Raw genomic sequence first — 14,131 nt, forward strand, 5'->3', positions numbered from 1 at the left:
AGCTGGCTGCTATTCACATGTGTCATGCATCAATAGAGAAGTTAACTAAAATCCTGCACTTTGTCTATCATCAGTCACTAACATCGTTGTCCAAGCCTTATTATATTTTACGTATATATATAAAGTTTTTTTTTGTAATACATGGTTATTAACTACTTGATTCTCCTAGAACCACTCAGAGATCCTTACGGCAGAGACCCATATTACGAAAGACGATCAGACCCTTACATGGACCGCCGGGAGTACAGCAGAGAGAGGGAATTGTACAGAGAGAAGCCAGAATATGAAAGAGAAAGATTTGACAGGGAGCGCTACCCCCTGAGAGAGAGAGATGACAGGTAAGAAGTTTCTTCACTGTTACTGACAGCATTTTTTCCTACCTATGGAGTAGTGTGCTGCTTCTTTATATATATAATATTGTTTTTTATTTGTCTGTATTTTTGATTCAAGCACTCAGGCCATGAATGATGAAAGGTACTATATCACATTGTGTCATACACTGTGATAAGTCTCCACTGTGCCTTTGTGCTAGTCTGAAATGTGAAGTTCTGTTGATGAAATGAAACTTATAATGCCCCCATTCTCTGTAGATCTCCACTGGCATCTTCTCTACGCTCCGGATACAGGGAGAGGGACCGGGATATTCGAGATAGGGACCGAAGTGGCAGCCGTGATCCAGATGAACATTATGGGAGGCCAGGTTATGATAGACCTCCATATGAGCGTGCTACACTTGAGCGTACTGGGCCTGAACGTTACAGCCATAGCCCATCACCTTACAGTAAGTTGAACATGAGGTAAATCACGGTAAATTGGTAAAGTAAATATGAAATAAAAAAATCTAAGCTTGAGATTTTTTTTTTATCCTGTAGTGGACAGAAGAAGTTATCCAGATGACAGAGGGCCCCCCACTGCACCACCAATCCCACCTCCACAACCTCCCCCACGTGTCGAGAAGAAGCCGGAAATCAAGAATATCGACGATATCCTTAAACTACCTGGCAGATTGTCTCGCCCTGAAAGGGTACCAACTACCACTGCGGTCTTAATTCATGCATCGATACCCCACTCTTTAAATGAGCAGCACTCATTGAAGTTCTCTGTTTTAACAGATTGTCATAATCATGAGGGGGCTTCCAGGAAGTGGAAAAACCCATGTTGCAAAGCTCATACGGGTGAGTCGAGTCCTTCTAGCAAATTATAGGGTTATGTAATTTGATTGTAAGCTAAATGAACTTTTATAATAAGTGCACAAACAGTAGAGCCCTTACTTATAGGCTGTCTTTATGTGTCATTAGGTTTCAACATAATAAATGCTCTTTTGTAACAACACAAAATCTTAAATACTCTTTTCTGTCTTGTCGACAATGTTAAGGACAAAGAGGTTGAATGTGGCGGTGCACCTCCCCGAGTTCTGGTTTTAGATGATTATTTCATGACAGAGGTTGAGAAAGTTGAGAAGGACCCAGACACTGGGAAGAGGGTCAAAAAAAAGGTAAGTCTGACAGATGAATTGCATAGAACATGCACTAAAGCAAAATACATGCACGATGTAATGCAGAAAAACCTGTCTTGCAGGTTATGGAGTACGAGTATGAGCCGGAGATGGAGGATACTTACCGGAGCAGCATGCTTAAAACGTTTAAGAAAACCTTGGATGATGGCTTTTTTCCCTTCATTATTTTAGACACTATTAATGACAGGGTTAAACATTTTGATCAGTTCTGGAGTGCAGCTAAAACTAAAGGCTTTGAGGTGAGTTATATTAATGAGAGAGCCAGAAAAACACTCCAGTCTGCCCTGTGCTAAAAAGGATTTGTTTCTCTCGTTTCAAGGTGTATTTGGCTGAAATCACTGCAGACACTCAGACTTGTGCAAAGCGGAATGTCCATGGGCGCACGCTTAAGGATATAATGAAGGTCTATAAGATCACTTAGCTGATCTCAAATACAGAGATATTTGTTTGGACTGCAAAAAGGGTAATGTCTACTAAACTTATAGATGCAGCGTACACTTCTCAATGATACATTCTGTGTACAGATGTCTAATAACTGGGAGCCTTCACCACGTCACATGGTGCGCTTGGATGTCCGGTCCCTGCTGCAGGATGCTGCTATAGAGGAGGTGAAATTTTTCAGTCTTGACAAAAATCAGAAAATTACACTTCTTTGTTGCTAATTAAGATAACCAACATGTGCTTGTTGTATTTTTTTTTTTTTTTTAGGTTGAAATGGAAGACTTCAATCCCGATGACGAGCCCAAGGAACCCAAGAGAGAAGAGGAAGAAGAGAGTGATCTGGTAGGACATGAAAAACTTCACTTCATAAATGCGTAGTTCTTAGATTCATATCCACTATTTTTTTTTCCCATCTTCCATACAAGGCTTATCCAGTAATTTTTACACAAGTCATTAGTGTTATCTCACCACTTCTTGTTTCAACAAGGTGAGTTTTATGTCTCAAATGAAAAGCAAAACAGGTGAAATTCATGGAAACTGTCAGGTTCATTCAAAATAATTAGGCTCGTGCTCTTTTGTGTTTATGTAGCAATTAGAAAATTTACAGTGAAGCTCAGACAGAGAAGAGCAGGGAAAATAGTACCAAGACTGTCATGATTCTGGTGAAACCAGAACCAGTTGCTCAGTTTTGGTTTCCTTTTATTTTTAAGGCACACTTTTATCTAGACAAATCACAATGTAACACAACCCTATAAAAAATTCTCATTGTGCAAAATGTTTTTACTCCTTACCACTCGCTTTTATTTTGTATGCCGTTACTACAAAGTTGAACATTTTCCGAGAAAGAATTGACATTAATTTTTCTGCCAAATTTTGCACCCGAGGTCAACAATGCCTTTTGACATGCAGTGCAGTTGAGTTATATTTTAAAAGGAGGTAACTGATTGACTCACAGCTGTAAAGATTTTCTAACCCGGGCAAATTTGAGTGATGGACTTTTTTTTTTCTTTTTTTTTCTATTTAAAAGGGTAAAATGAAACTTTCTCTTCACTGTTTGATGAAGCCTTTAAAGATATACCACATAAAAAACCAAAGTCTAAAAGTTTCCAAACGTGTTTCATACAATATCAAATTCAGTGGCTTGTTCCCACATTGGACTGCTGGGAAAAAGTTTATGAACTCATTAATAAAAATTCAGTAAACCAGTTTCAAGTTAAACTCTCAATTTATTAAATTAAAACTCATATGTTTTGTTTCTGGTTTGTTCTAATATTCATAAAACATCCTGGGAGCAACACATTCTTAAAATATACACTATATTTGATGGTTAATAAAGTTTTATTTAATCTTAAATAAATAAATAACTGAATTTCCCGGAGGAACCCACCCAAGGGATTAATAAAGTTTTATCTAATCTAATCTATATTGACAAAAATATTGGGCCACCTATATATATTAGACCTGCTGCAGATTTTATGGCATTCCATTCAAAATTGGTCTTCCCTTTGGATCTGTAACAGCTTCCACTCTTCTGGAAGAGCATTTGTGAGGTTGAGCACTGATGTTTCACGAGAGCATTCCTGGGCATGCTCATGGCGAAACAGAAAAGGGCATTCCTCCTAACTACTACCACAAAGATGGAGGCAGAGAATTGTCCAAAATAGCTTGGTAAGATACAGCATTAAGTTTTCCCTCACTGAGAGAGAAAGAAAAACAACCCATAGCATTATTCAGTAAAGCTGGGCAGACATTGTGCGATTTTTTTTTTTCTTTTCAGTCGCGCGATTCAGCTCCTGCTCAAACTGTACGATTGACTCGCAGGGGTTACAAGTTCATAGGTCACGATGCAGGGTCTCACACTATACGGCCCGATGCTCTGATGCGACCTGAGTGCTCACACTGTGCGTCCATAAAAATTAAGGTTATAACAGAAAATCTGTCGCTTGCTCTGCCTCTCTGTCTCTCACTCACACAGACACGCACATCACCACCATCAACTTTGCTAAAGTGCTAATGAAAAACATTGATCAGGCAGCTGTGATTGAGCAGCAATGTAAATCCAACTATTTTCACGGTTGTTGTGGTCGTGATAATTTTGTGAGGCCACATCGAAAAGGCTTGGATGAGCTTTCCAAAGTCCTACAAGTGCCTCCATCGCTTGTGTCCAGATCAGAGATGGGCAGTAACGCGTTACTTGTAACGCGTTACTGTAATCCGATTACTTTTTTCAAGTAACGAGTAATGTAAGGGATTACCATTGCAAAAACGGTAATTAGATTACCGTTACCCTCCCGTAGGAACGCTGCGTTACTGCGTTACTAAAACCGTGAGTTTTTTAAGCGAGAATGTCTCATGACAGTGGCGTGGCGAGTGCGACGTTCGTGACAACAGCTGTCTGCAGATCAACAATGGATAATATATCGAGTGCGGGAGAAAGCATGAGCATGCAGCGTTTAAAGTGTGGAAGTACTGACCTTATTTTGAGTTTGATTCCATAAAAAGTGACAAAAACATTAGTGTCCGTTGTGCGTGGGAAGAAAACTTCTTTTTACAGCGAAAAAACCCCCCTAAACTTCCAAGCAAGCACCGAATGCGCTACGACTGTAATGGGAAATTCACAGAGAAACTCGCGGAGTCTTCAACTGACCGCTGCGGCACACCTGCACCAGGGCAAACCTCCGCCTAAACCTCCTGCTTTACAGGTGAAAATAGAGCAACTAGTCTTTGACTTTATTTATTTTCTGCTGTGTTTTACTTGCATCTATTTGAAAGAGTGAGTGTAAACACAAAAAAATATTTAATTTTATGTGCTGGAATGTGCAGAAAATAAGTTTAAATGTTAAACAAATTTCTTCCAGTCAGAGAATGTTGCATATAATTTAAGTTAAAAGATTAAAACTAATAAAACAAGTTTTAAAAAGAGACGTTTCCATTTGATTACATTTTGTATGATGGATTATGCAGAAAAAGTAGAATTGGGCTGAAAGATCTATTGCTTTATTACCTATTCAGGTTGTAAATTGTGTTTTTAAAAAGTAACTAAGTAACTAAGTAACTAAGTAATTAATTACTTTTGAAAATAAGTAATCAGTAAAGTAACGGGATTACTTTTTTGGGGAAGTAATCAGTAATTAGTAACTGATTACTTTTTTCAAGTAACTTGACCAACACTGGTCCAGATCACACGCTACACAGCCGTGCTGCTCCGTCTTTTCACCGACATTTATGTGTTTGCGCGTGCGCACTGTGAGCGGCTGCGGTGACACCCTCCCGACCAAGCGATTGATGATCGGGAGCTGGTCGTGAGGTGTTAATCGCTTCTCGTTACCCCACGTATACTACACGATGAACGACGCACGATGAAGGCCAAACTCGGGCCGATCACCAAAACGGTCGCACGACTCAAAAATCGGCTCAAAATGGGCCAAAAATCGCACAGTGTAAGCCCAGCATAAGTTGTGGCCTAATTCTTTTGTTCATTTAGTGCAGAGGTATATAATTAACATTTAAGGAGGTCCAGTTGAGAAAATCTCTTTAAATATAACAAAAAGTACAAATCAACAATCTTTATATATGTTTGTTATATTAAACATCATATATTAATTCTCACAATGAGCTGGAGGGAATTTTAGTAATGAAATAATAGTAAAATGTTCTTTTCTCATTTCAAGTAAAATAAGGTTTACAGTCATAAATGTAAAAAATAGAGCTTTTGAAAAAATTATAGTTGCATTTCCTCTTTTCTTCTTTTTTCTTGAATACATTTCACCTCTCAGCTTCAACCCCTCTTTTCTTAGTCTAGTACTCTGACTTACTTCTTAAGACATATACATCTCGTCTCCTTGCAGAGTTTCCTGTTTTCGCACACGCTTTGAATAAACAGTTTGCTTGGCTAAGTAGCATCACCTGGGATGAATTAGAAAGCACGCGTCTGTTTTTCTGTGCATATAAACTGACTGCTATAAAGACAAAGGAAAAGGATGTGCAGCTTAAAATAGCCTTAACATAAGTACAAGAAAAGCTGCACAGAGTAAAATAGAAACAGTCCATCAGTTTAGTAATGGGTCTGGATTTAGGTCCGGACCGCAAGTGTATTCTCTCATGCTGGTTTTTCTGAAGTAGCACGGGCAGTCTTGGATAAAAAGACTGACTTTAGTTAAATCTCTTTTAAAAGGCATGATAAAGTTCCCAACTAAACCTATCCTGCTTGGAGTAGGAAATGGCTCATTCAACAACACTAAAAACAGTCAATATTAATAACTACATAAAAATATCTTAATAAATTTTTATATTTCTTTCATTATAATATAAAGATGAGCTCCTGTCCCAGGTTGTTAACTGAGACATTAGTTAACATTTGTGGTGTTAAAGCAGTTTGCAGGCTTGGGTGGATTTTTTCATTCCAAACTATTTTTTAAAATCTTTTGTTTAGTGGTTTTTGTTTTATTATTTACCCTGTTTGTACTTTTTATGGCTTGTAGTAGTTTTATGAAATGAATGATGAGAGATTTATCCTGCTAAATTGTTAATATTAGTTAATATGTATTGTGATTACATATTTAAAATTTTACAGTGCAGACCATTTTTATGCAGGTGTTTTCTCCTTTATCTGCGTATGTCATAATTATAAACGTGACAATTTTTTTTTTTGCATATGGCTTCATTTTATTGACACTGAGATGATTTTACTTTATGTAAATAACTAAATGAATAAAGAAAAGACATTCTAAATATCCCTTAAATTCTAAAATATTAAAGTAACAGACACTATTGCGGTTGTTGTAATGCTAGCATGTGCGCACCAAGTTAAAATAATCCAATGTTATATAGGACTATGTCATTTTACAAAATATTATTTTTATTCAAAGTTATTTTTGTTCTTATTTATTTAAATATTGTTTGGTACTTAAACCACCAGGTCATTGATGTATCTGACAAATACCTGTTGGAGTATGGTCTATTATTTATGAGATTAAAAGATAAAAATATGGATTGTGCAGAAATGCGCAGTCTGTCATAGGACAAACAGAAAAAAACACTAATGTGTAAGGCTGTTTTGACCACTTCAGTCCTGCAGTCCCACACAAAACTTGTGTGTTATCTTTTTTTGCTGTTTTGACAAACTGAGATTAACAGTCCATGTAAACTGCAGGTCTCAAACTGCTCTGACATTGAATCAAATTGGGTCACTTTGAAGGGCCGCCATGTTTGTTTGATTATCAGAGCTGTCACTGTAAAATTAAGTTCTTTACATTTTTGTTGATAAATACTTGGAGGTGAGACATCTAAACTTCAGAGTTAATTTGAAATGAACAAAACATTTTTAATTGTTTTACTTAACCTCCTAAGACCCCATGTGCACATTTTAACTTTTCTGCACTTTACACTTCATTCTGCTCAGTGTTTTTGGTACATTATGTACTATGTACAACTAACATATTGAATTTAGATTTTATTCTTAAATTCTATATTGAGATGTTAGTACAGAAGATGTAGCTAATGTATTTAATCAAATGTAACAGACTGCTTAGATATCAAACTGTGTGACAGCTCACCTGTCTAAAGTGAAGTATACAAAATTCTGACTCATCTAGTCTCCATGTTGAGTATAATTTTGTTCTTTTTCTCAAGCAACTTGAGATGCAGGGGACAGTGGTCCTCTTGATAGAATTTAGTCCAAGTTGGGGGAGCTTTTAGGATTTATGTGTGTGAAGTGTGGATACCACCCTGAGCACCAAAACTTTTTTGTATGAATGGTATTTGAAATTTAGTTTTCCTTAAAATAAGCCATAAAAATACAGTTTCAATCATACAAATACAATTTGCTATGAAAGGATAGTCATCTAGCAAAACATAAATAAAATGTACTCGACACACATTACAGAGGCTGGGTACTGGCTCATAGGAAAGCCAGATGTACAATATTCCACAGAAAGCCCACACCTTACCTGCAATGACTCACACATTGGCAAAGCCAACAGTGTTCTGATATCAAGCATACCCAAAGTACACAACCATTATACAACAGCCGCAAAGCATTGTTATTATGAAAGACATCACTTACTGCCACTGTCAATTATATAAGTAAAACCAGGACATCAGATCATCACGCAACAACTAATATTAGGCTAATGTGTATTTAAAGCTATAGTTGGTGAAAAAAGGATAAGCATAAGAGAATGGATGGATGTTCTTAATCTCATTCTTATACTCCAAAAGTGCTTTTTACTTGTGATTCACTGATGACACTTTTTATCATGTGTGTCTCCAATCACTGGAGATACTTGGGCCATCATCAAGTTAACTGTAGCTGCTACAGTTAACTTGAGTGCTCATTTTTTCTCCTGTTCATCCGTCTGTTGTCAGTTTATTCCTAGAATTGAGGGCAACCTCAAGTCCAGTTTGGAATTACTTTTGGATTTTCAAACTGTCTCTTGTTGGATTGGTCTCTTGTGGACGTACTGTGAAAAACAGATGTGAGCAAGTGTGCCTTAAAAAAAAAACAAAAAAAACAAGAAGGAAACACTGACAATCCCTTAAGACATCGAGCCCCAGGGTCTTTTGTAGTTCACATAAAGGCTTTTTTTGAGTAACTATGCATATAAGCTCAAATTGACACTAAAATGGTTAATGCAATGTGCCTATGTTAGCTTGCGCAACAGATGTTTATGTATTTCCCTCTTATTTACTATTTGTTCAACTTTAACCAGAAATGTAAAAAAAAAAAAAAAATCACTTTACAAAACTGATGATTGTCTTTTGGGCAAAGGCCAAATCATCTTCGGGGTACCCCTGGAAAAAACCCTGCAGAAAGCTGACATGTTCAAATGCCATCATATCAAATGAAGAAAAATACCTGAGCTATTTTCTTTTCTTTTTAAAAAATATTTCATCTAATTTAATGTTGAACAAGGAATACATTCACATTTAAAACAAAAGGAATATGTATATTTTGTCGCGATTTTCTTTTTTTTCTGTGATATTTGAGATGATGGGCATATGTTAAAAAAAATCTTCAATTAAAAAGAGGCTCCTCTAAAATGATACTAATCCTAAAGCCATCAATGTGCCAGTTGCATTTTAACTTTTCCAAAAAACCCACGGTACTTGGGCTTTTAACAGGGTCATGCAGCAAAACAAATAAAAGAGAAGGATTTGTACAACTCTGCAAGTAGGTGCATATACTTGAGGATGTTGGTGATCAGTCGCATATAACATGTTTTTGGTGTTTTTGATTAATTTTCACAAAAACACAAAATCTGTTTGTTTTTTTTCCTTTCTTTTCCTCCCGTATATGCTGACATACAGTGTATACAAAGCATTCATAACTGCTGCAGGGTAATATAAGCAGTACTTTACCAGTATTTGAAATAACATTTTAAAATGGCATTCATTCAGACTTCAGTAGGTAATAATAATAATAATAATGTGCAACTAAAAATCAAAACAGATCTCAGTTATAATTTTTGTATATATCTCTGTTTATAGACTGAGAACAGGTTTCAACTGCATTTCTACTTATTGAACATTCTTTGGTGTTAGGAGGGATGCACTCAGTGGTCATATTAGTACTGACCTCACCGTTTAACTCTTCCAAAATGTGTATTACAAATGGGTAAAATCATTAAAAGTATCCTATGGAGCTTATGGAACTGTTGTGGAAGGCGTCACCAATAACATTACAAAGAGATGAAATTGATATTGAGCAGAATTGAGTTCAGTTTGTTGGTGTGGCCCTCCACATCAGTCCCAGTTTCACATGTGGCCCCTTTGGAGAATTAATTGCTCATCCATCGAATAAGCTAGATCATTTCTGCTTAGCTGCTTTTGTTTTATGCATTTTTGCATATCTCCCAATTGTACCTGGACTGTGACCACTTGAACATGACAGTTAACGTGTAATAAGGCAGCACTAATAAATAAATTCAGCTCAGGTCAGGTAGCATTAACACTTTCTTGTTTCAGTTACATCTTAGTTCTGGCCTGTGGCCATACAGTTAAAGCTGATAGTAATGCATTCCATATTGACTACCCTGTTACTAACGTGATGCATTAACATTTTAGAAACATTTCCATCAAAAGTAAAATAATCTACTGGGTCTTTGGTTAATAAATCTTCAGTTTGGAAGCCAACAATCAGCATTTCAGAGTGAACAAACATTCCTTTAAAAGTTTACAATTTCAGTATCTGCTGCTTATTCTTTGTTTAAAGGCATGCAAAAAAAAAAAAAGCTTACAGCAAGCCGTTATGCAAATGTTTGTTGGTGATGTCGAAAAGTTATAAAAGAAAAGCCTGACGTTTTCAGGCAGTATTTTCTGTGGGAGAAAAAAAACTGCACCAGAGTGCTGGTGTTGATTTTTGTCCCTGTAACTTTGCAGTTAAATAGTTACACACATTAGTTTTAACACATTTGTTGATGTTGTTGAAGTTTTGCAGAGGTGAATTCTGATAAAGAATCCAAACAAGCCAGCAACCAAGTGTCTTCAATAAATAACACATGTTAAATTCCTACATTCCTGATGCCATGCATATGCCATGTGGAATTAAACATAAGTCAGATTTTATCATACTCATTTGCAGAGCGATTTTCACACTTATATAATGGATTTGACACTTTGTTTTTGAAAATAGAAAAACTACTTAAAAAACACCTTATACAATCATTAAACGCAGTATTCACAACATATGTGAACTGATTCTGATGCTTTGTGTTTTTATAATATGTATGGTTGGTCAAGGTTAAAAACGCATGTTTTTATTGTTGTATTTGTTGTAACTTTTGCTGCCATGATGGCCAGTTCTCTCTTGGAAATGGAATTTAAATCTCAATGAGACTTTCACCTGGATAAATAAAGGATAATAAATTGCTTAAAAGTAAAGGACCTTCAAAACGGTTGATATAGGAATCAAAGCAATGCAATCGGTTAAAATGACAAAACATGCATTAAATATGCCCCTTATGATCTCAGGACTCTCAAAATTCGGACATTAAATTTTTAAATGAAATGGCACACACAGTTCACAATCTCATGCTAGAGAAGATGATCTGAACAGTTTCATTTTAAAAGTTCCTGATGCCTTACATCAAATAATTTACCTCTTGTCTCACCTTGCAATAACACAAATTAAACTCTGTGCATGCCATTGTTAGTAGTTACTGTATGTCTTTACCAAGTATTGCAGTTTCACCCTACAGTTGTGCTTGTTTTTGTGTCTTATAACCTCTGATAAACCAGTTTCCTGTCTTTTCAGCCAACCCCTTTCCCCACTTTCTCCACCCTTCCCTTTTCCCCCTGTATCACCCAGAAGTTTAACCATTGCAGTGTTTCCTTATGTAATATAGGGCTACATTCCAAAAAGCAAATGGGAGATGGACACGTCTGAGGCAAAACTTGGTAGGTATTTATTTTTTAATGATGATCCAGTCATTTGCCTTTGTCATATAGAGCCTTCTGCATCATTAAAATGCATTTTAAGTGTCATGTAGCGAGATCTGTGAAGTTGTGTGTGTTTGTTTTGTGTTATTTTTTCTGTTTCTATTGTGAACTTTGTTTGATTGATGTGATTCTTTTGCATTTTGATTGAGTCACTGGTGGACTTGGCCAAGTTACTGGTCTAATGCTTTGTTGCTGATGAAAAGCAACCATAGTTTCAACTGGTTTCTATATCCCACTAAAGACCAACCAACAGCCAAACCTCATAATTATTAAAACTGCATATAGGGGATACTGCAAATAAAAAAATATTTAACAATCGTTTGGGGGGGGGTTTAAGGGTGTTTTAGCTTCATATCTACCTATAATTCTTTAGGAACGTACAGTTTTCGTGCTCTGAAGGGATTTATTCAGAAAAAGTTTGAGTCAAAGCTTCTTTTGGCTGCTCCTTTATTGATGAGGGGTAGCCACAGTTAGTAGCTACCTAATGTTTAATTTGTTTAATCCCCCAAAGGGATTTGTCTCCTCCCAGCATTGAACCGGGGATCTTTTGCTTGTTAGTACATTAGAGTACACTGTCAACCATAAACCAGTTTATGAATTATGCTTGTAGAGAGAGAACAATTGTTTCATAGGACTTGTACAGCTGTTCTTCATTTAGTTGGGCAGGCGTTTTGTTAGATGAGGCTTATGGTGTTATAATCAATAACAGCACAGTACCTCCAGGCTGATCAGATCTAGTACAAACCGCTATTTATGTTGGTAGCATGTCAACAGGAAACAGTCAGTTACTGAATGAGATATGGGCTGCTGTTTCTGTAAGAACACTAGGAAAGCGCCTTAAGTTGTTTCCGTTGTGATTGTAAATTTAAAAAAATAAAAAAGGTTACATTTTAAATAAAGACGTCATTTCTCTTTAAGTTAAAAAGACACATTATAGACTAATTCTTTGAATAAAAAAGCTCAGGTCCTGGATCATCTTTTTATGGAGCAATGATAAAACAAATATTAGTAGTTGTCTCATACTTTTTTTTTTTTTTTCTTTTGATAAATGAGTGATACCTTGTTGAGGTTTTATGTTGTTTTTATGGGAGAGTAGAGGTAAACTGAACGGTAATCTTCAATTTAAACAGACAAGTTGGACGGTCTGGGGAGTGGCGGGAAGAGGAAGCGTGAAGGCGAACATATGGCAGGCCTCGAAGACTACCTACAGCTGCCAGATGACTATGCCACACGCATGTCCGAACCTGGAAAGAAGAGGGTAAAATTTGACCTGACCATCTATGAGTGCATTTGTTTGTTAGTGAGAAAAAACAAAAGTTCAGGGTTGGTTTTTCCTGACCATTTCTAAGAATGTACTGATACAACAGCTAGCTAATCAGCAAATATGACCTTTATCAATGTCAGAGACTGATATGTATATTTATGTCAGGTGTGAGCTGGCTAAATGTTTAAACATACATTTAAACAGTGAATGACAGTTCACTAAAAATTAAAAAAATATATAATAGAAATCTAAATTGTTATTTTTAGCATTTATTTCACAGTTGTTGTGTCCCTAGTAGTTTCTATGATACTGAATGTTAAAAGATATTACTGAATTATCTGAAATCATTTACCCATTTCTTGTTCATAACATGATACCCTGGTTTTCTCCCTGTTTTTTTTTTTTTGTTTGTTTTTTTTTTTGTTTTGTTTTTTTGTTTTTGTTCCTCCCCCCCCCAAAGGTTCGATGGGCTGATCTTGAAGAGCAAAAGGATGCGGATCGAAAGCGTGCTATCGGTTTCGTGGTGGGTCAAACGGACTGGGAGAAAATAACAGACGAGAGTGGCCAGCTGGCGCAAAGAGCTCTCAACCGTACCAAGTATTTCTAAGAAGATAATCTTACACTTTTTTTGGTTTCAATGAAAGGTTCGTATTTTTCCTATTCATATTGTTCAGGTTGTTAGAACAATTGTAGATGATGTTTGTGGCTGTTAAGTCATAATATTCTACAATTTAAAATATTTTAATCAGAATTTTTAATGATTCAAATAAGAAGTTTGAGGGAACTTCTTTTGTATCAGTAATACTGGAAAATATAATGAGAGAAACATTTGGTCAATCAGCCAGCCATTTTCCTGAAAAAGACTCGTCTTACCATTTCCAAAGTAATCTTATTGAGTTTGATTGGGAGCATACAGATTAAGAATGACTTATATGAGAATGCAGGTAACAGTATTATCTTCTGTATTTAACAGTAGTTAACAGAATGCCTTAAAATACATGAAATTTCACTGTATTAATGCAGTCCTAATTGTCACATAAAACAAATAAACTTGAGTGAAATTTAACCGTGAAATGACCAATATCTTGCTTTTCTTTCTGCAGGTGTCCAGAATGTGAAAACTGCTGAAGCTTACTGGCGATGAAATTTTCATCAGGGTGATTTCACCAGCTGTTATATGTTTCTTATTACATTCATTATTACAGATATTAGAGGCTTTTATTTCTCTGGATATAAATCAAATCAATATGTAGTTTATAATTCTCTGCTACGTCTAGTCTTGCATCCTATCATTATTCTTATGTTTGGTTTTTTTGCTGTTTTATACTCTTCCTAATTCATGTACTGTATACCTGTAGCACTGTTTCTTGGTCCATCCATAGTTTTAAAAAAGACAATAAAAAACACAATCTAAACTTTCTGAGTCTTACTGAATTTATCGGGTGGGTTTTATGATCTACATATTTTGTATA

The 14,131-nt window shown here is 36.0% G+C and overlaps 1 protein-coding gene across 4 annotated transcripts in view; it reads left to right on the forward strand.

Moving 5' to 3' along the window:
* ylpm1 (YLP motif containing 1) overlaps window positions 1–14,131 on the forward strand; it is a 30,425-nt gene that overhangs the window by 10,244 nt on the left and 6,050 nt on the right. For 2 of the 4 annotated variants that reach the window (XM_031731988.2, XM_039598995.1), the window contains 13 exons: window positions 170–338; window positions 591–781; window positions 873–1,024; window positions 1,113–1,175; window positions 1,376–1,495; window positions 1,579–1,755; window positions 1,836–1,919; window positions 2,041–2,124; window positions 2,225–2,299; window positions 11,302–11,353; window positions 12,526–12,653; window positions 13,120–13,303; window positions 13,763–14,074. In XM_031731988.2, coding sequence (XP_031587848.1) covers window positions 170–338; window positions 591–781; window positions 873–1,024; window positions 1,113–1,175; window positions 1,376–1,495; window positions 1,579–1,755; window positions 1,836–1,919; window positions 2,041–2,124; window positions 2,225–2,299; window positions 11,302–11,353; window positions 12,526–12,653; window positions 13,120–13,266 — 1,442 coding nt within the window. In that variant the 3' untranslated portion in view covers window positions 13,267–13,303; window positions 13,763–14,074. Of the gene's footprint in view, window positions 1–169; window positions 339–590; window positions 782–872; window positions 1,025–1,112; window positions 1,176–1,375; window positions 1,496–1,576; window positions 1,756–1,835; window positions 1,920–2,040; window positions 2,125–2,224; window positions 2,300–11,301; window positions 11,354–12,525; window positions 12,654–13,119; window positions 13,304–13,762; window positions 14,075–14,131 lie in introns of those variants that run through there. The other 2 variants (XM_031731989.2, XM_039598997.1) reach the window with 2 other exon arrangements.

Source organism: Oreochromis aureus, linkage group 15 (genome assembly GCF_013358895.1).
Source record: "Oreochromis aureus strain Israel breed Guangdong linkage group 15, ZZ_aureus, whole genome shotgun sequence".
NCBI classification, from domain to species: Eukaryota; Metazoa; Chordata; class Actinopteri; order Cichliformes; family Cichlidae; genus Oreochromis; species Oreochromis aureus.